The sequence below is a fragment of the Choloepus didactylus genome, chromosome Y, assembly GCF_015220235.1.
Source record: "Choloepus didactylus isolate mChoDid1 chromosome Y, mChoDid1.pri, whole genome shotgun sequence".
NCBI classification, from domain to species: Eukaryota; Metazoa; Chordata; class Mammalia; order Pilosa; family Megalonychidae; genus Choloepus; species Choloepus didactylus.
This window is the reverse complement of record NC_051335.1, coordinates 19,150,979-19,174,558: the sequence shown is the minus strand read 5'-3', so window position 1 is coordinate 19,174,558 and position 23,580 is coordinate 19,150,979. Positions and strand designations below refer to the sequence as shown.

Here is a 23,580-nt window from a genome sequence, read left to right as displayed (position 1 = left end):
CACTGCCCTCCCCCCTACGTGGGATCTGACTCCCAGGGGTGTAAATCTCCCTGGCAACATGGGAGATGAATCCCGGGGATGAGCCTAGACACAGCATCATGCCATTGAGAACATCTTCTTGACCAAAAAGGGGAAGCAAAATGAAACAAAATGAAGTTTCAGTGGCTGAGAGATTTTAAATGGAGTTGAGTGGTAACTCTGGAGGGCATTTTTGTGTGCTATACAGATATCCCTTTTAATTTTTAGTGTATTGGAATAGCTAGAAGGAAATACTTGAAACTGTGGAAATGCAACCCAGTATCCTGGATTCTTGAAGACAACTGCATAACTATGTAGGCTTACATGGTGTGACTGTGTGATTGTGAAAACCTAGTGGCTCACACTCCCTTTATCCAGTGTATGGACAGATGAGTAGAAAAATAGGGACAAAAACTAAATGAAAATTAGGGTGGGATGGAGGAGATGGAATGTTTTAGGTGTTCTTTTTTTACTTTAATTTGTATTTATTTATTTTTTTTTTTGAGTAAGGAAAATGTTCGAAAATGTATTCCGGTGATGAACGGACAACTACATGATGGTACTGTGAATAACTGATTGTACACTGTGGATGATTATATGGTATGTGAATATATCTCAATAAAAATGTATTAAAAATGAGGGAGACACTCGGCTCAGCTCGGAGCCAGGCCATGACAGAAAGAACTGGAGAGGAGGGGAGCCTGCAGTTACACGGCTAGTAAAAGGCAGAGTCAGGATTTAAACCCAGGTTCATATGATGCTAAAGTTCATGCACTTAACCCTCCTCCGTATCGTGGAGCATGAAGACCGAGCTATAGAAGAGGCCGGAGAGGGAACTGCCCAAGAGATAGGAGGGAAACCAGGGGTGGTGGTGTCTGAGGCCAAGGAGGGTGCTTCAAGAAGCAGTGGGTCAGCAGGGCCTACTGCCCCTAGATCACGCTGGGTTGGGTAAAGTGAGGGATTTTGCAGTTAGGAGGCAACCTAAAAAAAAAAAAAATGAGGGAGAGTTTAAAATATTCTCAGACAAACAGACATTGAGAGAGTGTGTGAACCAGATACCTGCTCTACAGGAAACATTAAAGGGAGCACCACAGGCTGATAGGAAAAGACAGGAGAGAGAGGTTTGGAGCATAATATTGGGTGAGGGTAGCACAATACTGTAAGTACAATGAAGAAAGATGACTGTGAGTATGGTTGAAAGAGAAAGATTAGGGGCATGTAGGACACCAGAGGAAAGATAGAAGATAAAGACTGGGAATGAATAACTTAGCGAAAACTAGAGTGGTCAATAACAGTGACTAAATGTACAAACGTAAGAATGTGTTTACGTGAAGGAGAAGAAATGAATGTCGACTCTGCAAGGCATTAAAAATGGGGTGGCACTGGGGAAAAAATACAATCAATGCAAACTAGAATCTATAGTTAACAGTAACATTGTAATATGCTTCCATTAATTGTAACAAAGGTAATATACTAAAGCTAAATGTCTCTAAGAGAGGGACATAAGGGAGGGGTATGGGATTCTTGGCATTGGTGGTGGTGTCCGACTTTTTTATTGTATTTTATTTTTTCTTTTGTTGCTTTTTAGTTGTTATTTTTTCTTTCTTTTTTCGCCTCATCCTCTTTCTTTGTCAAAGAAACAGAAATGTCCTTTTATAGATAGTGGTGGTGAATGCATAACCATGTGATTATACAGGGAACAAATGACTGTTTAATTAGGATGGAATTTATGGTGTATGAATAAAACCATCTAAAAAATAAACAGAGGGATACAAGTGCTGGAGAAAATGTGGAGAAAAAGATGTACCCAATCAACGGTGGTAGGAAAGTAGAATGGTGCGGCCCATAGAGAGGGAAGGGTGTTGGTTCCACAGGAAGCTAAGCAAGGGATTGCCATACGGTTCTGCAACTTGGTTATTGTGTATATACTAGAAAGAACTGAAAAGAGGGACATGAATGGATATTTGCACAGTGGGGTTTATGGTATCAGTAGTGAAGATTTACAGTGGAAGGAGGTGGCCTAAGGGTACATTAACTGATGAAAGGAATGGAGAATTGTGGTATATACACACAATGGAATACTGAGCAAGAAAGAAGGAAGTTGAATGAGGTGAACAGACACTGAGGACAGTATGTTAAGTGAAAAAAAACAGAAATGAAAAGAAAAACATTATCATGCCTCCCTAATATGGACTAACTATAATGTGCAAACTCTGAGAATTAAGTCTGAGAGCACAGGTTATCAGGGAAAGGCTTCCTGTAAAGATTCCTAGATTGTAAGCTCTTATAGCAGTTACATCTGTTCCTGAGTTCTAATGGCTATTTCTAAATTCTGAGATGCTGAGGTCTTTGTGTATAACCTGGATGGTCCCTGGAACTTTGGATATCTGTGTGACACCTGAGACTCAGAGCCAGAGTCTGGCAGCTAAGAATATCAGCATTACCCCATATAGCAAATGTTAGAGTCTGAAAAAAGAGACCAGACTTCAATTAGATTTATGAACTAAATGGATTCGGTTAGGATTAAAGTAAATCAGACTAAAAGGTAAAGGATGATATTGACAGTGTTTTTAAAACTTCAACTTCTGTGTGAGACCAAAGGAAGAGATGTTTATTAGGTGCAAAATCTGTATTTTCTTGTAACACAATATATAAGTTAACTTGTATGGTCAATTTATTCAAGCAACATAATTACATGGAATATTGAATAGGGAGTGAAATCTGGTTGGTTTGTACAGGTTAGTGTGAAACCCCAATACATCCCAGAGTAATATAGGCAGAGAAGAAAGATGTATTTGGAAAGCTCCCTTGAGGGACTGGGGGAAAATGTGGAAATATTAAATTTCCCCACCTGGGGAATTAATGATATTCTCATTGAGGGCTACCCATTTAGAAGGCTGAGACCTTGATCTTGGGGATTGCCCTTATGAAGTTTGTTACTGCAAAGGAGAGGCTAAGCCTACTTAAAATTGTGCCTAAGGGTCACCCCCAGAGAAACTCTTGTTGATTCAGACACCCACTTGCCACATAGACAAAGTTGGGGAGAACTTGCCTGACGGTATTAGGGGGCTCGGGGAAGCCATCTGCTGGTAAGTTAGAAAAAGTACGCTCCACCAAGCTGTAACTCTGACAAATTACAGATGATTGTTCAAATAAGCCTGCAAATTCTAAAAGAACCCTGTCAAGATAAGCAAATGCAAGAGGCCAAAAACAACAGAAAATTTTAAAGCACATGAAGAAACCAGAAGATATGGATAACCCAAACCCATACATCCAAATCAAAAAATCAGAGGAGATACAGTACTTGGAGCAATTAATCAAAGAAGCAATCACAAACAACAAGATCATGGCACAGGATATAAAGGACAAGAAGAAGATCCTAAAAGAGCATAAAGAAGAATTTGCAAAAGTAAATACAATCAGACACCCAGGGGAGTGAATCTCCCTGGCAACGTGGAATATGACTCCCGGGGAGGAGTGTAGAACTGGCATCGTGGGACGGAGAACATCTTCTTGACCAAAAAGGGGATGTGAAAGGAAATGAAATAAGCTTCAGTAGCAGAGAGATTCCAAAAGGAGCCGAGAGGTCACCCTGGTGGGCACTCTTACGCACAATTTAGACAACCCTTTTTAGGTTCTAAAGAATTGGGGTAGCTGGTGGATACCTGAAACTATCAAACTACAACCCAGAACCCACGAGTCTCGAAGACAATTGTATAAAAATGTAGCTTATGAGGGGTGACAGTGGGATTGGGAAAACCATAAGGACCACACTCCATTTTGTCTAGTTTATGGATGGATGAGTAGAAAAATAGGGGAAGGAAACAAACAAACAAACATACAAAGGTACCCAGTGTTCTTTTTCACTTCAATTGCTCTTTTTCACTTTAATTATTATTCTTATTATTTGTGTGTGTGTGCTAATGAAGGTGTCAGGGATTGATTTAGGTGATGAATGTACAACTATGTAACGGTACTGTGAACAATCAAATGTACGATTTGTTTTGTATGACTGCGTGGTATGTGAATATATCTCAATAAAATGAAGTTAAAAAAAGTAAATACAAAAATAAACAATCTTATGGAAATAAAAGGAAATGTTGATCAAATTAAAAAGATTCTGAATACACACAGTAATAGATTAGAGGAAGCTGAGGAAAGAACTCGAAGAGTGAAGAATGGAAAGTGAAAGTACAAAAGAAAGAATGGATAAAAGAATTGAAAAAATCGAAATGGATTGCAGGGATACAATGGACAACATAAAGCACACAAATATGAGAATCATTTGGTGTCCCAGAAGGGGAAGAGAAGGGTAAAGGTCTAGGAAGATTATTCAAAGAAATTGTTGAGGAAACTTCCCAACCCTTCTAAACAACATAAATATGCAAATCATAGATGCCCAAAGAACTCCAAACAGAATAAATCCAAATAAACCCACTACGAGACATATTGTGATTAGATTGCCAAATGCTGAAGAGAAGGAGCAACTTCTGAAACCAGGAAAAGAGAAGCAAGAGACCACATACAAGGGAAACAACATACGACTAAGCAGTGACTACTCAGCGGCCACCATGGAGGCAAGAAGGCAGTGGCATGACATACTTAAAACTCTGAAAGAGAAAAGTTGCCAACCAAGAATTCTTTATCCAGCAAAGCTCTCCTTCAATTTGAGGGAGAGCTAAAGTCTTCACAGACAAACAAATGCTGAGAGAATTTGCTAATAAGAGACCTGCCCCACTTGAAATACTAAAGGGAGCCCTACAGGCAGAGAAACAAAGAAAAGAGAGAGAGGTATGGAGAAGAGTTCAGAACCAAAGAGATTTAGTAAGGGTACGTTAAAGGAAATAGAGAGAGGGAAAAAAAATATATCTGACAAACATGAACCAAAAGATAGGATGGCTGATTCAAGAAATGCCTTCACGGTGATAACATTGAATGTGAATGCATTAAACTCCCCAATTAAAAGATAGAGATGTGCAGAATGGATTAAAAAATATGAACCATCAATATGTTGCTTACAAGAGAATCATGTTAGACACAGGGAAACAAAGAAATTGAAAGTGAAAGGATGGAAAAAAATATTCCATGTAAGCTGCAGCCAAAAGAAAGCAGCAGTAGCGATATTAATCTCAGATTAAACAGACTTTAAATGCAAGGAAGTTATAAAAGACAAAGAAGGTCACTACATACTAATAAAAAGGACAATTCAACAAGAAAAAAATAACAATAAAAAATGTCTATGCAGCCAATCAAGGTGCTCCAAACAAAATACATGTGACAAACATTGGCAAAACTGAAGGAAGCAACAGATGTTTCCTCAATAATTGTGGGAGTCCAATACATTACTCTCTCCTATAGATAGATCAACCAGACAGAGGACCAATTAGGAAATTGAAAACCTAAACAATCTGATAAATGAATTTGAATTAACAGACATATATAGAACATTACATCCCAAATCACGAGGATACACATTCATCTCTAGTGCTCCTGGAACTTTCTCCAGAATACATCATATGCTGGGACATAAAACAAGCTTCAGTAAATTTAAAAAGATTGAAATTCTTCAAAATACATTCTCTGATCACAATGGAATAAAATTAGAAGTCAATAACCATCAGAGACTTAGAAAATTAAAAAATACCTGGAGGTTAAACAACACACTCCTAAAAAATCAATAGGTTAAAGAAGAAATAGCAAGAGAAATTGCTAAATATATAGAGATGAATGAAAATGAGAATACAACATATCAAAACTTATGGGATGCAGAAGATCTGACGGCAGGGACATGAATGGACATTTGCACACTGGTGTTTATGGAGAGAGTATGCATGATTTTCAATGGGTGGAGGTGGCCTAAGGGTACATCGACTGAGGAACAGAATGGTAAACTGTTTTGTGTGCATACAATGGAACACTGAGCGGCTGTGAGGAGTGAACCTGTGAGGTAGCCACGAGGTGAATGGAACCTGTAGACAGCATTTTGAGTGAACTATGCCAGAAACAAAGGCAAACACTATAATGCCTCACCAATATGGACTAACTACAATGTGTGAACTCAGAATTGAACCTTAGAGCACAGCTTATAAGCGGAACACTTATTGTAACAGTCCCTGGATTGTAAGCACTTGCAGCAGTCACATGCATTCCTGACTTTAAAGGGCTATCTCCAGATTCCAAGATGCTGATCCCTTTGTATACAACCTGATTGATCCCTGGAACTTAAGGTATCAGTGTGACACCTGAAACTCAGAGTAGAACTTGACAGATATGAATGTCAGTATTAGAACATATAGCAACTGTTAAAAAAGCTGAAAAAGAGCCCAGATTCAACTAGAGATATGAATGAAGCAGATATGGTTAGGACTAGGGCAAATCGGGGCAAAGGGTAAAGGAGAATACTGACTGCATTTTAAAACCTCAAATTCCATGTGAGAGCAAGGGAAGAGATGTTTAGTGGTGCAAGATCTATATTTCCTAAACAATTTAACTCGTACAGTTTCTTCATATACCATAATTACATGGAACTTTTAATAGGAACTGAGACTTGGTGGGTTTGCATAGGTTAGTGGGAAATAGAGACACATCCCAAAGTAATTTGGACAGAGAATAAAAATATATATGCAGGGCCCCCCTGAGGAGCTGGGGGAAAATGCAGAGGTGTTGGATTTCCTCACCTGGATTGTTGCTGAGGTTCTCACAAATGTTGAGGACTGAACAGTTGATGGGCCGAGCTCTCTATCACGGGACTTGCCCTTATGAGGCTCCTTACTGCAAAGGAGAGGCTAAACCTGCTTAAAATTGTGCCTAAGAATCTCCACCTGAGTACCTCTTTCTTCCTCACATGCGGCCCACTCTCGCTAGCTAAGCCAACTTGGTGGGTGAACCCACTGCCCTCCCCTCTACGTGGGATCTGACTCCAGGGGTGTAAATCTCCCTGGCAGTGTGGGATATGACTCCCAGGGATGAATCTGGACCCAAAACCGTGGGACTGAGAACATCTTCTTGACCAAAAGAGGGAAGTGAGATGAAATGTAATAGTTTCAGTGGCTGTGAGATTCCAAATGGATCTGAGAGGTCACTTGTGTGCACATTCTTATGCACTATATAGATAACTTTTTTAGGCTTTAATGCACTGGAATAGCTAGAAATAAATAGCTGAAACCATCAAACTGCAACCCAGTAGCCTAGACTCTTGAAAACGACTGTATAGCAATGCAGCTTACGAGAGATGACAGTGTGACTGTAAAAGCCTTGTGGATCACACTCCTTATATCTAGTATATGGATAAATGAGTAGAAAAATGGGGGCAAAAACTAAATGAAAAATAGGGTGGGGGGATGATTTGGGTGCTCTTTTTTACTTTTATTTTTTATTCTTATTTTCACTTTTTCTGGTACAAGGAAAATGTTCAAAAATAGATTGGGGTTTTGAATGCACAACTACATGATAGTACTGTGAACAACTGACTGTACACTTTGGATGACTGTATGGTATATGAATGTATCTCAATAAAATTGAAAAAAAATCAATTGGCCATAAAAAAAATTTATGGGATGCAGCAAACGCGGAATTGAGGGGGAAATTTATAACTCTAAATGCATGCAATAAAAAGGAAGAAAAGAGCCAAAATCAAAGAACTAATGGAACAACTGAAGAAGCTGGAAAATGAACAGCAAACTAATCCTAAATCAAGTAGAAGAAAAGAAATAACCAGGGTTAAAGCAGAAATAAATGACATGGAGAACAAAAATACAAAAGAGAGAATAAATAACACCAAAAGTTGGTTCTCTGAGAAGATCAACAAGATTGACAAGGCCCTAGCTAGACTGAAAACATCAAAAAGAGAGAAGACCCAAATAAACAAAATAATAAATAAGAGGGGGTAAATTGCTGCAGATTCCAAAGAAATTTAAAAAAATCATGAGGATACTATGGACAACTGTATGCTAACAAACTAGATAATGTAGACGAAATAGACATTTTCCTGGAAACACATGAACAACTTTGACTTACCAGAGAAGAAACAGAATACCTCAACCAACCAACCACAAGCAAAGAGATCCAATCAGTCATCTAAAGCTTCCCATAAATAAATGCCCAGGGTCAGATGGCTTCACAGGGGAATTCTATCAAACTTTTCAAAAAGAACTGACACCAATCTTACTCAAACTCTTTCAAAACATTGAAGAAAATGGAACATTACCCAACTCATGTTATGAAGCTAACATCACTCTAATACCAAAACCAGGCAAAGATGCTACAAGAAAGGAAAACTACAAGCCAATCACCCTAATGAATATAGATACAAAAATCCTCAACAAAATACTTGCAAATCGAATCCACAGACACATTAATAAAATTATACACCATGACCAAGTGGGTTCATTCAGGCATGCAAGCATGGTTCAACATACGAAAATCAATGTAATACAACACAGTAACAAATCAAAAGGGAAAAATCAAACGATCATCTCAATAGATGCTGAAAAAGCATTCGACAAAATCCAACATCCCTTTTTGATAAAAACATTTCAAAAGGTAGAAATTGAAGGAAATTTCCTCAATACGATAAAGGGCATATATGAAAAACCCACAGCCAGCATAGTACTCAATGGTGAGAGACTGAAAGCCTTCCCTCCAAGATCAGGAACGAGACAAGGATGCCCGCTGTCACCACGGTTATTCAACATTGTGCTGGAAGTGCTAGCCAGGGCAATCCGGCAAGACAAAGAAATAAAAGACATCCAAATCGGAAAGGAAGAAGTAAAACTGTCATTATTTGCAGATAATATGATCTTATATCTGGAAATCCCTGAGAAATCAATGACACAGCTACTTGAGCTAATAAAACAAATTTAGCAAAGTAGCGGGATACAAGATTAATGCACATAAGTCAGCAATGTTCCTATACACTAGAAACGACCTAACTGAAGAGACACTCAAGAAAAAGATACCATTCTCAATAGCAACTAAAAAAATCAAGTACCTAGAAATAAACTTAACCAAAGATATAAAAGACCTATACATGGAAAACTACATAACTTTATTAAAAGAAATAGAAGGGGACCTAAAAAGATGGAAAATTATTCCGTGTTCATGGAAAGAAAGGCTAGTTGTCATTAAAATGTCAATTCTACAAAAACCTATCTACAGATTCAATGCAATCCCTATAAAAATCCCAACAACCTACTTTGCAGACTTGGAAAAGCTAGTTATCAAATTTATATGGAAGGGGAAGATGTCTTGAATAGCTAAAAACATTTCAAAAAAGAAAACCGAAGCAGGAGGACTTTCACTCCCTGACTTTGAAGCTTATTATAAAGCAAGAATAGTCAAAACAGCATAGTACTGGCACAAAGATAGACATATTGATCAATGGAATCATACTGAGAATTCAGACATAGACCCTCTTTCTACAGTCAACTGATCTTTGATAAGGCCCCCAAAACCACTGAACTGGCACCTAACAGTCTATTCAACAAATGGGGTTGGGAGAACTGGATATCCATATCCAAAAGAATCAGAGAGGTCCCCTACCTCACACCGTACACAAAAATTAACTCAAAATGGATCAAAGACCTCAATATAAAAGACAGTACCATAAAACTCCTAGAAGATACTGTAGGGACTATATCACAAGGGCACTTCCTAGACCTTACATGCAAAGCGCAAGCAACAAAAGAAAAAATTGATAAATGGGAACTGAAACCTAAAAGCTTCTGTACCTGCAAGGAATTTGTCAAAAAGGTGAAGAGGCAGCCAATTCAATGGGAAAAAATATTTGGAAACCATGTATCTGACAAAAGACTGATATCTTGCATATATAAAGAAATCCTACAACTCAATGACAATAGTACAGACAGCCCAATTATAAAATGGGCAAAAGATATGAAAAGACAGTTCTCTGAAGAAGAAGTACAAACGGCCAAAAAACACACAAAAAAGTGTTCAGCTTCAGTAGCTATCAGGGATATGCCAGTTAAGACCACAATGAGATATCATCTCACACCAATTAGAATGGCTGCCATTAAACAAACAGGAAATTACAAATGCTGGAGAGGATGTGGAGAAATTGGAACTCTTATTCATTGTTGTTGGGACTGTATAATGGTACAGCCACTCTGGAAGTCAGTCTGGCAGTTCCTTAGAAAACTAGATATAGAGTTACCCTTAGATACAGCAATTGCACTTCTCGGTATATACCCAGAAGATCTGAAAGCAGTGACATGAACAGGTATCTGCATGCCAATGTTCACAGCAGCATTATTCACAATTGCCAAGAGATGGAAACAACCCAAGTGCCCTTCAACAGATGACTGGATAAACAAAATGTGGTATATACATACCATGGAATACTATGTGGCAGTAAGAAGGAACAATGTCATGAAACATGACAACATGGATGAACCTTGACAACATGGATGAACCTTGAAGACATAATGCTGAGAGAAATAAGTCAGGCACAAAAAGAGAAATATTGTATGTTATCAGTAATTTGAACACTGTGAAAAATGTAAAACAAATGGTTTATATTGTAGAATGTACAGGACCTAGTGGTAGCAAACAGTGAAGGGGGAACGATAATCCAATAAAAACAGATGAGGGAGGTGGGGCAAGATGGCAGAGTGGTGAGGTGTTTTAGTTACTCCTCCAGGGCAGTAGGTAGAAAGCCAGGAAATACGTGGACTCGACACCACAGAGCAATTTGACTTTGGGCATACTTCATACAACACTCACGAATGCGTGGAACAGCTGAGATCAGCGAAATGTGTAAGTTTTCGAAGCCAGGGGACCCGCGCCCCTCCCTGCCAGGCTCAGTCCCATGGGAGGAGGGGGCGTCTGTACTGGGAATGAGGAGGGAGAATTGCAGTTGCGGCTCTGATTGAAAACTTAGGCTACTGATCAGAACTCCAAACACAGATAAACTGACACAAGACATCAGAGAATCTGGGAGCAGTAAAACCAGTGGGGAGGAGATAGGGCTAGCAAAAACAGCAAAAAAAAAAACAAAACAAAACAAAACAAAACAAAAAAACCCAAAAAAAAAACAGATTTTTTGGAGTTCTGGTGAACACAGAATGGGGAAGGGCAGGGCTCAGGCAGGGTCAGGCTCCTATGCAAATCCAGAGGGCAAGGTACCTGATCTGAAGAGCCAGTTTCTCTGCTTTCTTGATTGTTGCTTAATGGCCCTAATCTCCTTGCCTCTTATCATTTCAATAAGCCATTAGATGTGCAAGGAGGGCCCTTCTTTATTTTTATCTTTTTCTCTTTTTCTAAAATAATTACTCTAAGAAGCCCATTACAGAAAGCCTCAAAGACTTGCAATTTGGGCCCAGGCAAGAGCAGAGCTAAGAGAGCTCTGAGAGACAAAACAATAAGTCTAGTGGCTGAGAAAATTTGCTAAACGCTACAACTTCCCAAGAAAAGGGGGGCGTCCCCTTACAGCTATCTTCTCGGAGGGCTGGAATGCTCCTTCCCAGTGCAAGCACCACAGTCCAGAGCTGCCCCAAACAACCCAGTGTGAGTGGAAGTGTTTCCAACAACACACGCACACACCACAACATAGGGCGTGCACCGGCAGCTAATTGTCTCGGAGCCTGGAAGGCGGAGGTGTGTGAAAAGGGGGAAATTAATACACCCCATTCAGCCATCCTTTCAGCCGACTGGGAACACCCCTACACAGCCCTACAGTCCAGAACTTCCCTTGGGGGACCGTGCTCACCTGTGACATAGCACAGTCTTCCCTCAGCAGGGGAACTAGGAGGGCACGGCTTGGACGAGGAACCCACTCGCAAGTCCCAGGGACCATATGCCACTACCAAGGACTTGTGGGTCAGCGGCAGAGACAAACTGTGGCGAGACTGAACTGAAGGATTAGACTATTGCAGCAGCTTTAAAACTCCAGGAACACCGGGGAGATTTGATTATTAAAGCTGCCCTCCCTCCCTAACAGCTCCCTAACCCACATGCAGGGCAGGAAGCATCAACTACACATGCAAACTTGCTGCACCAATTGGACCCCACAAGACTCATACCCCAACTCAGCACAAAGAGAAAGCTGGGGAGAACTGGCTTGAGGGGAATAGGTGGCTCATGGATGCCACGTGCTGGTTAGTTAGAGAAAGTGTCTTCCACAAAGCTGTAGATCTGACAAATTATAGGTAAGTGTTTGAATCATCCTACATGTTCTAAAAGAACACTATCAAGTGAAGCAAATGCCAGGAGGCCAAAAACAATGGAAAATTTTAAAGCCTATGAAGAAAACAGATGATATGGATAACCCAAACCCAAACACCCAAATCAAAAGATCAGAGGACTCTGACACAGTACTTGGAACAATTAATCAAAGAACTAAAGACAAACGAGAGGATGGCACAGGATATAAAGGACATGAAGAAGACCTTAGAAGAGCGTAAAGAAGAAATTGCAAGAGTAAATTAAAAAACAGTTGATCTTATGGAAATAAAAGAAACTGTCGACCAAATTAAAAACATTCCCCGGATACTCATAGTACAAGACTAGAGGAAGCTGAACAGTGAATCAGTGACCTCGAGGACGACAGAACAGAATATGAAAGAACAAAGGAAAGAATGGGGAAAAAATCAAAAAAATTGAAATGGACCTCAGGGCTATGATAGATAATATAAAACTTCCAAATGTAAGAGTCATTTGTGTTCCAGAAGAGAAAGAGAAGGGTAAAGGTCTAGGAAAAGTATTCAAAGAAATTGTTGGGGAAAACTTCCCAAATATTCTAAACACCATAAATACACAAATCATAAATGCCCAGCAAACTCCAAATAGAATAAATGCAAATAAACCCACTACAAGACATATTCTGATCAGATTGTCAAATATTTGAAGAGAAGGGGCAAGTTCTGAAGGCAGCAAGGGAAAAGCAATTCACTACATACAAAGGAAACAGCATAAGACTAAGCAGTGACTACTCAGCGGCCACCATGGAGGCAAGAAGTCAGTGGCATGACATATTTAAAATTCTGAGAGACAAAAACTGCCAACCAAGAATTCTTTATCCAGCAAAGCTCTCAATCAAATTTGAGGGAGAGCTTAAATTTTTCACAGACAAACAAATGCTGAGAGAATTTGCTAACAGGAGACCTGCCCTACTTGAGATACTAAACAGAGCCCTACCAACAGAGAAAAAAAGAAAGGAGAGAGATGGAGAAAGGTTCAGCACTAAAGAGATTCAGTATGGGTACATTAAAGGACATTAAGAGAGAGAGGGAAAAAATATATATGACAAACATAAACCAAAGGAAATTAAAAAAAGTATAAGAGGATACTATGAACAACTGTATGGCAACAAACTGGATAATGTAGAGGAAATGGACAATTTCCTGGAAACATATGAATAACCTAGACTGACTAGAGAAGAAACAGAAGACTGAAACCAACCAATCACAAGCAAAGAGATCCAATCAGTCATCAAAAAGCTTCCCACAAATAAATGCCCAGGGCCAGCTGACTTAACAAGGGAATTCCACCAAACTTTCCAAAAAGAACTGACACCAGTCGTAAACTCTTTCAAAACATCAAAGAAAATGGAACAACAACCTAATACCTTTTATGAAGCTAACATCAATCTAATACCAAAACCAGGCAAAGATGCTACAAAAAAAGGAAAACTACAGGCCAATCTCCCTAATGAATACAGATGCAAAAATTCTCAACAAAATACTGGCAAATCGAATCCAAAGACACATTAAAAAAATCATACACCATGACCAAGTGGGGTTCATTCCAGGCATGCAAGGATGGTTCAACATAAGAAAATCAATCAATGTATTACAGCACATTAAAAAATCAAAAGAGAAAAATCAAATGATCATCTCAATAGATGCTGAAAAAGCATTCGACAAAATTCAACATCCCTTTTTGACAAAAACACTTCAAAAGGTAGGAATTGAAGGAAACTTCCTCAATATGATAAAGGGCATATATGAAAAACCCACAGCCAGCACAGTACTCAATAGTGAGAGACTGAAAGCCCTCCCTCTAAGATCAGGAACAAGACAAGGATGCCCGCTGTCACCACTGTTATTCAACATTGTGCTGGAAGTGCTAGCCAGGGCAATCCGGCAAGACAAAGAAATAAAAGGCATCCAAATTGGAAAAGAAGAAATAAAACTGTCATTGTTTGCAGATGATATGATCTTATATCTGGAAAACCCTGAGAAATCGACGATACAGCTACTAGAGCTAATAAACAAATTTAGCAAAGTAGCGGGATACAAGATTAATGCACATAAGTCAGTAATGTTTCTATATGCCAGAAATGAACAAACTGAAGAGACACTCAAGAAAAAGATACCGTTTTCAATAGCAACTAAAAAAATCAAGTACCTAGGAATAAACTTAACCAAAGATGTAAAAGACCTATACAAAGAAAACTACACAACTCTACTAAAAGAAATAGAAGGGGATCTTAAAAGATGGAAAAATATTCCATGTTCATGGATAGGAAGGCTAAATGTCATTAAGATGTCAATTCAACCCAAACTCATCTACAGATTCAATGCAATCCCAATCAAAATTCCAACAACCTACTTTGCAGACTTGGAAAAGCTAGTTATCAAATTTATTTGGAAAGGGAAGATGCCTTGAATTGCTAAAGACACTCTAAAAAAGAAAAACGAATTGGGAGGACTTACACTCCCTGACTTTGAAGCTTATTATAAAGCCACAGTTGTCAAAACAGCATGGTACTGGCACAAAGATAGACATATTGATCAATGGAATCAAATTGAGAATTCAGAGATGCACAAAGAGGCAAAACAGGAGGCTCTAAGGAGCTGGATTCTTCTCCACTTGGGATCAAACTTACTGAGAAATCAGGCTTCTCCATGTCCTCAAAGAGTACACTGGAACTGGGGTCAATGTCCATAGATTCTGAGAGCCCTGGATCCTAAGGACATAGAACAGAAGGGAAGTTGCTTTGGCCCCACCATCCAGAAACTTGGCAGGGCAATAAGAGAAAGGAGAACACACTGGGAAAAGCACAGGATCTGGATTTGAGCCTTGCCCGTTCACTTTAACCAGTAGGGGCCTCGGTTTCCTTCACCTTTAAAAAGGGGATAAGAGGACCTCACAGGGATGTGAAGATGGAAGGAAAATTTAACTGATGTGAGGGTGCTTTGGAAACTACCAAGTGCTGAGCAACTACTGCTGTTGTCATCAGGCAAAGGCACATCTCAGAGGCCCCTGGAGGCCATGAAGATGGGAATGTCAGAAGGGCAAGGAAAAGCGCACTCACCTCAAGCTTGCTACTGCTGCTACCCTCAGCCTCCTTGCGCTCTGGGTCATCGGCAGGGTCATCGAAGGGAGAGGGAGGCCGGGGACCAGGGGCTCCAAAGGCAAGGTCCCCTCGGGAGATGAGGGTGCAAGTATACATGTTGTGGGAGAAAACATCATGTCGGATCAGTTCACAGAATAGCAATACCAAGTTAAAGAATTCCACCCGCTCGCTCTCACTTCAGGGGTCCGCTGGAGAGAGGGAGAGAGGGAAGATGAGTTAGGTGAGCCCAAAAGACATGGGCAGAAAGAGGGAGGAGGGACACACCTAAGGCATGGAGCTCCTAGAGTACCTGAGGCAGGCAGTATATAGGAACTACCCAAAAAAACACAAAAATCATAAAAACTGTCAGGGAACCCGCTGCCCCATACACCATCTCAAAAAGGAACCTAATCTTGGCTGCCATTTATATGATGAAAAAACTTTAATCACGTGTTCTTGGTTTTATTCTTCTCTTGATTGCTCTGCTCTGTTCAACTGTAAGATGATCAGGGACTAGAATTACATCTACAAGTCACTCTGTATGAAGCCCAGGGCAGAAATATTCAGCAGAAAGCCCTTAATGACACTTTTGGATGACAGTGACAGGCAACTGAGTCTAGGCCAAAGTAACTAGAGGGTGGCAGGGGTCCATACTCAGCATGGGAGCCTGTGTGTACAGAAATTGCAGGAGGACATCCTGGAAAATGGGAGCACTAGGAGCAGATAGGGAGCCAGAGGCGATGGAACCCTTCTCATCTGCTGCTTCTGATTCTCCACAACGCTGCAAGGAGAGAGAACAAATTGTAGGATCAATTTTTACCCTGCTGTTCCTTTGCTCCTCAATGCAGAACTCTTGAACTGCCACCTATTTTGCCTCCACCCTAAGCTTTTAACTTCCACCCCTGCCTCTGACCTTCATTTTCTCTACCATCTCCCAACTACTCTCTCTACTTCTCCCTAATATCCTTAACTTTCCCTTTAAGTTCTCTACCACTTCTTTATTCTCACACCTTCAACTTTGATCTCACTGCCACCTCACTTTCTCTGACTCCAACCCCAGTTAGATACCTTCCCGCTGGCCAGTCTCATTCTCTTATCTCTGACTCCCCTAACCTCAGCCTCAATCTCTGCTTGTCTCTCTTCCAGGAGCTTGGCTACCACCTTTGCAAGATGCCGACCAGAACGCTTGCAGCTGACAGCCCATTCACATAGTAATGACACCACTGCGTCATCATCTGAGGAGATCTGGGGACCAAAGGAAGAAAGGGATGATGAAAAAGGTAGGGTTGGGGACAAAGAACTGAGTGCACATTTCTTTGACAAACCTCATCTTAAAACATCCCGGGCCCAGGAAGGTCATCTCTTCGGACATCCCCCAGTTTCCATGTTTCACCATGCCTTTCCTACACACCCCAATGTTGCTCTTGTGATGTTTCTGCTCCTTCTATTTCCTTCTTACTTACCTCATGTCCATCCTTGCTGGGCCCCAATCCAAAAATTCGGTTACAAAGGGAGTCAAGAGAGTTGCTGAAGTCAGAACGTTCAAAACTATGGCTGTCTAGCACTTCCAGAGTATGGAGCACCCGTCCAATGGTGAACCCTAAGGAGGAAAAGTGGTAAAGGGGACTTACTGGAGACCTGATGTCTTCTTATTTTCAGGTCTAGCTACATGTCTTTACCACCCCTATCATTTTCTCAAAAACCCTTCCTACTATCTGTCCACTGGCACCCATCTGCAGTGGCTTCCTGGCACTTATCAAAAGACCAGCGAACCTCAGCTGCTTGTCCCCGCTCCTTGATCTGCTGCTCAATCTCCCGCAACTTTGCACGGACCTGCAACATCAAGAAGGAAGGCTTTAAGGATGTACTGAGGCATATAAAAGGTCAAGGCCCCAGGCTAAAATAAAAGTTGCAGACTCCAAATCACTATTTCTGAAAGAGTAATTTGGCCTTATATCCCAACCTGGGAGTACCAGGCTATTGGTCAGACTCACCTGCCGAGTGAAAGCACTGTTGCCCTCAGGCATGGGCAGGTTGGAGGGGGCAATAGGGAGGTGGTCAAGTGGTGAGCCAGTCTTAACTCGGCTATCAGTCAGTGAATAGTGCCAAACCAGAGCACTAGGACAACACAGGAGAACAGTCTGCCAGACAAAAACAGTGAAGTCAAGTTCAGTTACCATGGCCACCTCTCCAGCATCCCACCGTTAAGACCCAACTCTTAGCTTCTGAATCCAAAAAGTTATTCTGACTGAGTCCCTGGGGCAGGCATCAGTCCATCCCTGAGCCCTTCCCTTGGCTCGCTTTCTGAAAAGGCTTTGGGCCTACTCTTTGGCCCCGGAAGGGAAAAGATGGCAAAAACCCTCTAAAGGGGTTGCCCCAACCCCCAAACACCCCTTAGTGAGAAGCAACAATCTCCAGGCAAGTACTCAGTTCCTACTCCCACTGCCAATTTAGAATCACCCCCATTCTCCAGGATGGGTGCCCAACTCTTCTCATAGTCCCTCTCAATGCTTCCTTGGGGCCACCTAGTACTTACCTGTAGGATACAGCTGAGGCCAAAAACCAGAGGCCGGTGCTGAGGGCACATAAGCAGGTCACTAAAGGGTATAGAGGGTGTGCTGCTTGTTGGAGGCTGAGGAGCGGGAGTGGTGGGCAATGTGCTTGTTGACTGAGCAGATATAACATGAGATGAGTGGCTGCTCATGCCATCCAGTTGCAGGGCCAATCTCCGGGTACAGAAGTAGGCAAGGCGGTGGGAGAGGTAGGCAGACTGAACAAACTCCCCAGAGTACTGTGAAGACATGATGATCAGAACCCCCAGTTCTCTCCAAGGGCCACTGCTCTAAAGTTTTGGTCTTCCTCAAATTCCCCTCTACCCCCAAATCCTAAGGGTCTTACCCGAAGCAGTAGCGGCAGCAGCAGTTGAAGCAATTCATCCTCTCCGGGACGGATTTTCTCATAACACTCAAGTACCCAGGTCAGGAACTCGTGTCTGTCCAGCATTCCATCCTATGGGTCCCAGGGGTGGGAAGAATATTAATTCAGCCTAAGGACTACTGGTGATGAAGCAGATAAAGTAACTGAAAGGATGAAGGGAACCACAACAGGGGCAGGTGGCAGGCAGATTCTATTCTATACTGGCAGGAGCAAGACCACGCTCAATCCAGTGCCCCCTGCACTACATGCCCTACTCTCTACCTGAAACATGAACATGGCCAGCTTCTCGTTGTAGTCCCACTGCCGGATTGCCACCTCCACATCATGGGGCAAGGGCCCAATAGTGGAACTGTAGCCCCCACTTCCTGCAGGCCCTGGCCGGTAGTACTCGGCCATCTTCTGTAGCTGCTCCCACAGGTATTTGGTGATGATCTGAGTCCATCCTAGAGGAAAGATGAAACCAGGGCTATTTCACACTGTCCCTCTGCTTGGCTATCTTCTCTCCCCTACCCCACCCCCACTCACCATACTTCTAAATCCTTAGGCTAAAGTTACATGCCACCTTCCTAAAGCCTTCCCAGGTATCCCCCAAAGAAAGTAATCTTTCTGTTCACTGACATCTCAAAATACCTTCTGCCTCCTCTTTTTGACAGTGACCACTTTCCCCATTTAATTTTGTTATTTCTACATGTGCCTTAGCATCCCTCCTCGATTATAAGCCTCTTAAGGGCAGGAATTATGCACTGGTCATCTTTACAGCTCAGTATGTGCACATAGTAGAGACTCAGAATACTCGATGGCTAGTAATTTAATGAGTGCAAGATACAAGCAGAAACCAGGGTTCTAGATTAAGAAGGAGAATAATTCCAGGGGTCTATCACTCCCTGAAGGGATCAGGGGTACATCTGGTATTAGGAGTTACTCACCCATGAAGGGATCAATGACATGTCTCTTCTTAACCTTGGTCTCAGTGATTGCTGCACGGTAAGCACAGGTCATCTTAATGAGCCAGGCGGCCCGCATCACAGGCACTGTGTACTTGGCTAAGTATCCAAACACTTCTTCCTTCTTACTGAAAATGGGGACCTGGATGGACATTAAAAATAATGAGGCCTCTGTTAACCCCATGAGTGGGCACCCGTGTAACTTAATCTGGGAATGGGAGGGGGGTACCCACACTTCCTCCCTTAGCCTGAAGAACAGAAAACAGTACTTCACCTTTTTGGCTAGTTGTGTGAGTGGCTTGGTGCCAGCCAGGTCAGTGAACCAAGTGTTAATGGCACTCTGGGACCGTGCGGTCACCAGCCAGAAGTTGTCTTTCTGGTTCACTTGGGGCTTCCGGCGACCAGTGTCAGGGAGGGTGTTACAACGTAATTTCTCTGCGATAATGCTGCTGAAGTTGGAACTGATCTGAGGGAAGAAAACTACACCTCAGGGTGGGCAGAAGGGGCAGACAGGTGGTCGTGCCTTTGATGGGCAAACACCAATGTGGTTATTAGATTAGGAAGGAAAAGAACTCAGCCATTTAGGTTGTCCCTTTAGGTCTTCACAACCTGGGGCCTTTACTCCTTCTCAGATTCTTCCAGCCTTTTCCTTTAGCCTGGCAGGGTTGCCTCTCCTTGGCAGGATTGAAGTTGACGTTCTTGGCACTGCCATGTTCATCCCCAGACACAGCAGGCTGGTTATTGAAACCTTGTTTTACATTCAAGGCTGTCAGTTCATCCTGAGGCAAGAAAACGACATTTTAACCTTTTCTTTCCTGGGGGTAGTGGTGAGGGTGAGGGGTAGAGCAGCAGGAGAGAAGGGCAGGAGAAAGGAAGGGAACAAGGAAAAAAAGCTAGGAGGGGGATTCTGAGTAGAACAGATGGTTATTTAAGGGTAGGCCCTATATTCATTTGGAGCCCACCCTCACTCCCACAGTCTCTAAGGTTCCCAACCATTCAGAGCTTCCTCAACATCACTCTTCCTCAGCGACTTGCAGTACCTCACCAAGCAACCTCGGCAGACAACTTTCTGAGGGTGTGTGTGTGTGTGTGTGTGTGTGTGTGTGTGTGTGTGACAGCTTTCTGAGTGTGTGTGTGTGTGTGTGTGTGTGTAGGAGGAGCGCCCTACGTCATTCCCTATTCACAATCAGGAGCCCCTCACCCCACCCCCAAATTCTCCTCTCCGACACCAGCCCGCTTCACTCTTCCAACCCTTTCGGGACTTTCGCTCTCACCTAACCGCCCAGCCCCAACTCCTTTCCTCTCATTTCGCAAACCGGCAATGCCTACCCCCGCCCCTCCGCCGTGCTGATCACTTGCCCCTGTTCCCTCACGAGCCCGGATTTTCGAACGTACCTCTTTCTGTTTGGGATCTTGAGGGTACACATCGGGAGGCCCCAGCCGCGGCCGCTTCAAAGGCCGGTGTTTGTAGCTCAAGATCCCGAAGGCCTCCATCTTGCTCAGCCCGTAGCGCCAGAGGCGCCAGCAGGGCCAGGCTGAGGTGGGGGGTAAGAGGGAAGAGGGAGCCGAGAAGGGGGGCGGCGGTTGGGCGGACAGCGGCCGAGACAGCAAGAGGGCACGTTAGAAACTCTCGATCGTTGCCGGAAACTGCCGAGTGAAGCCGAGGGACGCCGGGAACCATCGGACAATACCGACTGCGACGGGGCGGGTCCTGGCCCGGCGTGAGGCGGAGCTCCGCGCCAGAAAATCGAGTTCACTCAGCGAATATCTATGAAACCTTTGTGAGCCAAGTACCGCGGCTGGGAAAAGCAGGGGACAGCTGGGCAAAGCAGGGGACAGCCGTCGTGCTGAACTCTGACTGGAATGGGGTCCCCAGCGCTAGCTCAGTTCTTGGCCTAAGAACAGTAAGGTGCTCAATAATGTGTGAATTGATTCGGAACTCGGCCTTCTACCAACCACTTCTTCGCTTCTTGGTCTCCGCATCTGACAAGTGGATGTACTAATACCTCCTTCGAAGACCTGTTGTGAAGATTAGAAACTACATATGCATAAGAAAGCACCTATTAAACCATGAAAGACTGGCTTTAATCCTTCAACGTCTAGCACTGAGGTTCGTAACTTCTTTTGATTCTCAAGTCCTTTAATATGCTGATGAAAGCTGTGGACTTTCTCCCCCTTAAAATGCGCACATGGACATACTTTTGTATGCCATCCCGGGAGATTCTTAGACCCTCTGAAGCTCATTCCTGTATCCCCCTACGTGTCCGTGAACCCCGAGGTTAAAAACCCTTGCTCAGTTTCCTGTGGGTATACAGACCTTGTGGCCTAAAAAACAAAACCAGAGAGGAGTCTTGTTTGAGGCTTCCTCTGGCCCGTGTCATCCTGTCCATCGTCCGCTGTCGCTCTCCCGTTTAGAAGCGTGTTTCCACCGGCTGTATCTAACGCAATGCGTTTTAAAAAAATTATGTTTGCATTCAAGACAGCAAAATCCTTATTAAAAACAAAAACAACCTTGCTCTAGCGAAAGAGGTATCTACTGGGTGTCAGATGCTTCACAGACGTTACATCATTTAATCCTCAAACCCCATGAGTTGGGAATTATTATTGCCCCATTTTACAGATGAGGAAGTTGATTTTCCAAGATGGGCAATAGACTTGCTAAAGAGTAACAGAGTTAGGAGCATAATTCTTCCTTGAATCTAGAGTCAATATTCTTTCTACTATGGTTTTGCCTTTTAGAGAAAAGACAGCCAGAGTGCTATAACAAAAGTACAAAATGCTATTTAATCACAATGGGAAGAAAAATTAATTTTGATTGGAGAAAGGAAAACATCTTGGAGGAGGTAACATTTGATCTGATCCTGAAGGATTTTAATCCACAAAAAAATCAGGGAGTGGCTAATTCCAGTCAGAGAGCAGATGCATGTGATATATTCAATATGGCTGATGATGGGAGTTTGGACATTATCCTTAAGGCCACAGTTAGTTTCTGAAGACTTTTTTTTTTTTATTATTAAATTCAGTTTCCGAAGACTTTTAAGTTGCAGAATGCCCTCTGTGGTGGGTTGAATGGTGGCTGCCAAAAGATGTGTCCACCTGGAACCCTTGTATATGAACTTGTTTGAGAAAAAGGGTCTTTGCAGATGCAATTAATTGATTAAGGTAAGGACCTCGAGATGCGATCTTTCTGGATTAGGGTGGACCCTATATCCAGTGCAAAGAGTCCTTAAAAAAGAAGCAAAGGGGTGATGGAGAGTTTTAGTAATGGATGATGGGGATGGAGGCCCAGTTTTGTGTATGCAATTAATACCACTGAAATGCATGTTCAAAGAGAGATAAAAAAGGAAATTTTAGATTGTGAGTTTCCACACACAAAACTCCACAGTGCTGTACAACACAGTATAAGCACTGAACTAAACATTAATAGCATAATTATAACAATATTGTTTCATGAATTCTAACAAAGCTATCATACCAATGTAAAACGTTAATAATAGGGAAATCTGTATGTGTGCGTGGGAGGTATATGGAAATTCCATACTTCCTGTAGGTTTCTGTAAACCTACAACTGCTCTTAAAAAAAGACTAGTGGGGAAAACCAAAGGGGTGGGGGAGGGAAGGGAAGAGAAGGGAAGAGAAAAGGAGAGAGAGAGAGAGAGAGAGAGAGAGAGAGAGAGAGAGAGAGAGAGAGAGAGAGAGAGAGAGAGAGAGAGAGAAAAAGGAGAAAGGAGAGAAGGTGATGCGACCCTGGAGGCAGGGACTGGAGTGATGTGTCTACAAGCCAAGGAACACCAAGGATTGTTGGCAGCCACAAGAACCTAGGCATGGAATGGATTCTCCCCGAAAGCCTCTGGGAGGAACCAACCTTGCTGATCCTTTGATTTCGGACTTTTGGCCTCCGGAAACATGAGAGAATACATTTCTGTTGTTGTAAACCAACCAGTTTGTGGTCGTGACGATTTGTTACAACAACTCTAGGAAATCAATTCATCCTCGAATATCAGGGCTGGAAGAGACTTTAGTGGTCTTCCAATACAACCTTCTCATTTTACCAGTGAGTCCCAGAGAGAGAAATTATTTGCTTAGATAATAGCTATGAAAAGAAAACTATAATCCAGATTTCTTCAGACTCACAGTCAAGTGCTCTTTTCCTCTGCCTGATGCCCTACCCTTTTTCTGGCTGGTAAAATTCTACTCATTCTTCAAGATTCCACATATTCTTTAAGACTTCACTCAAATAGCACCTCTTCAGCAAAGCCTTCCCTGAACTACCTCCTACCCCCAAGCCTGGTAAACTGAATTACTTCTTTCATGCTCACACACTCTGTAGTATCTCCATATCTATGCTATAGAACATATTTCATGGTATTAGACTATTTGTTTATG

At 42.3% G+C, this 23,580-nt stretch overlaps 1 protein-coding gene across 1 annotated transcript in view; it reads right to left on the bottom strand.

The window, feature by feature from the left end:
• The window catches only part of LOC119524030 (mediator of RNA polymerase II transcription subunit 12-like), a 39,711-nt gene extending 18,868 nt beyond the window's left edge, over window positions 1-20,843 (bottom strand). The window contains 14 exon segments of the mRNA XM_037822710.1: window positions 14,864-14,944; window positions 15,293-15,522; window positions 15,968-16,094; window positions 16,427-16,558; window positions 16,777-16,915; window positions 17,049-17,146; window positions 17,308-17,454; window positions 17,850-18,104; window positions 18,212-18,322; window positions 18,512-18,693; window positions 19,177-19,336; window positions 19,469-19,655; window positions 19,864-19,973; window positions 20,590-20,843. Coding sequence (XP_037678638.1) covers window positions 14,864-14,944; window positions 15,293-15,522; window positions 15,968-16,094; window positions 16,427-16,558; window positions 16,777-16,915; window positions 17,049-17,146; window positions 17,308-17,454; window positions 17,850-18,104; window positions 18,212-18,322; window positions 18,512-18,693; window positions 19,177-19,336; window positions 19,469-19,655; window positions 19,864-19,973; window positions 20,590-20,688 — 2,058 coding nt within the window. The 5' untranslated portion in view covers window positions 20,689-20,843.
• Between the last annotated feature and the right edge of the window lie 2,737 nt (window positions 20,844-23,580).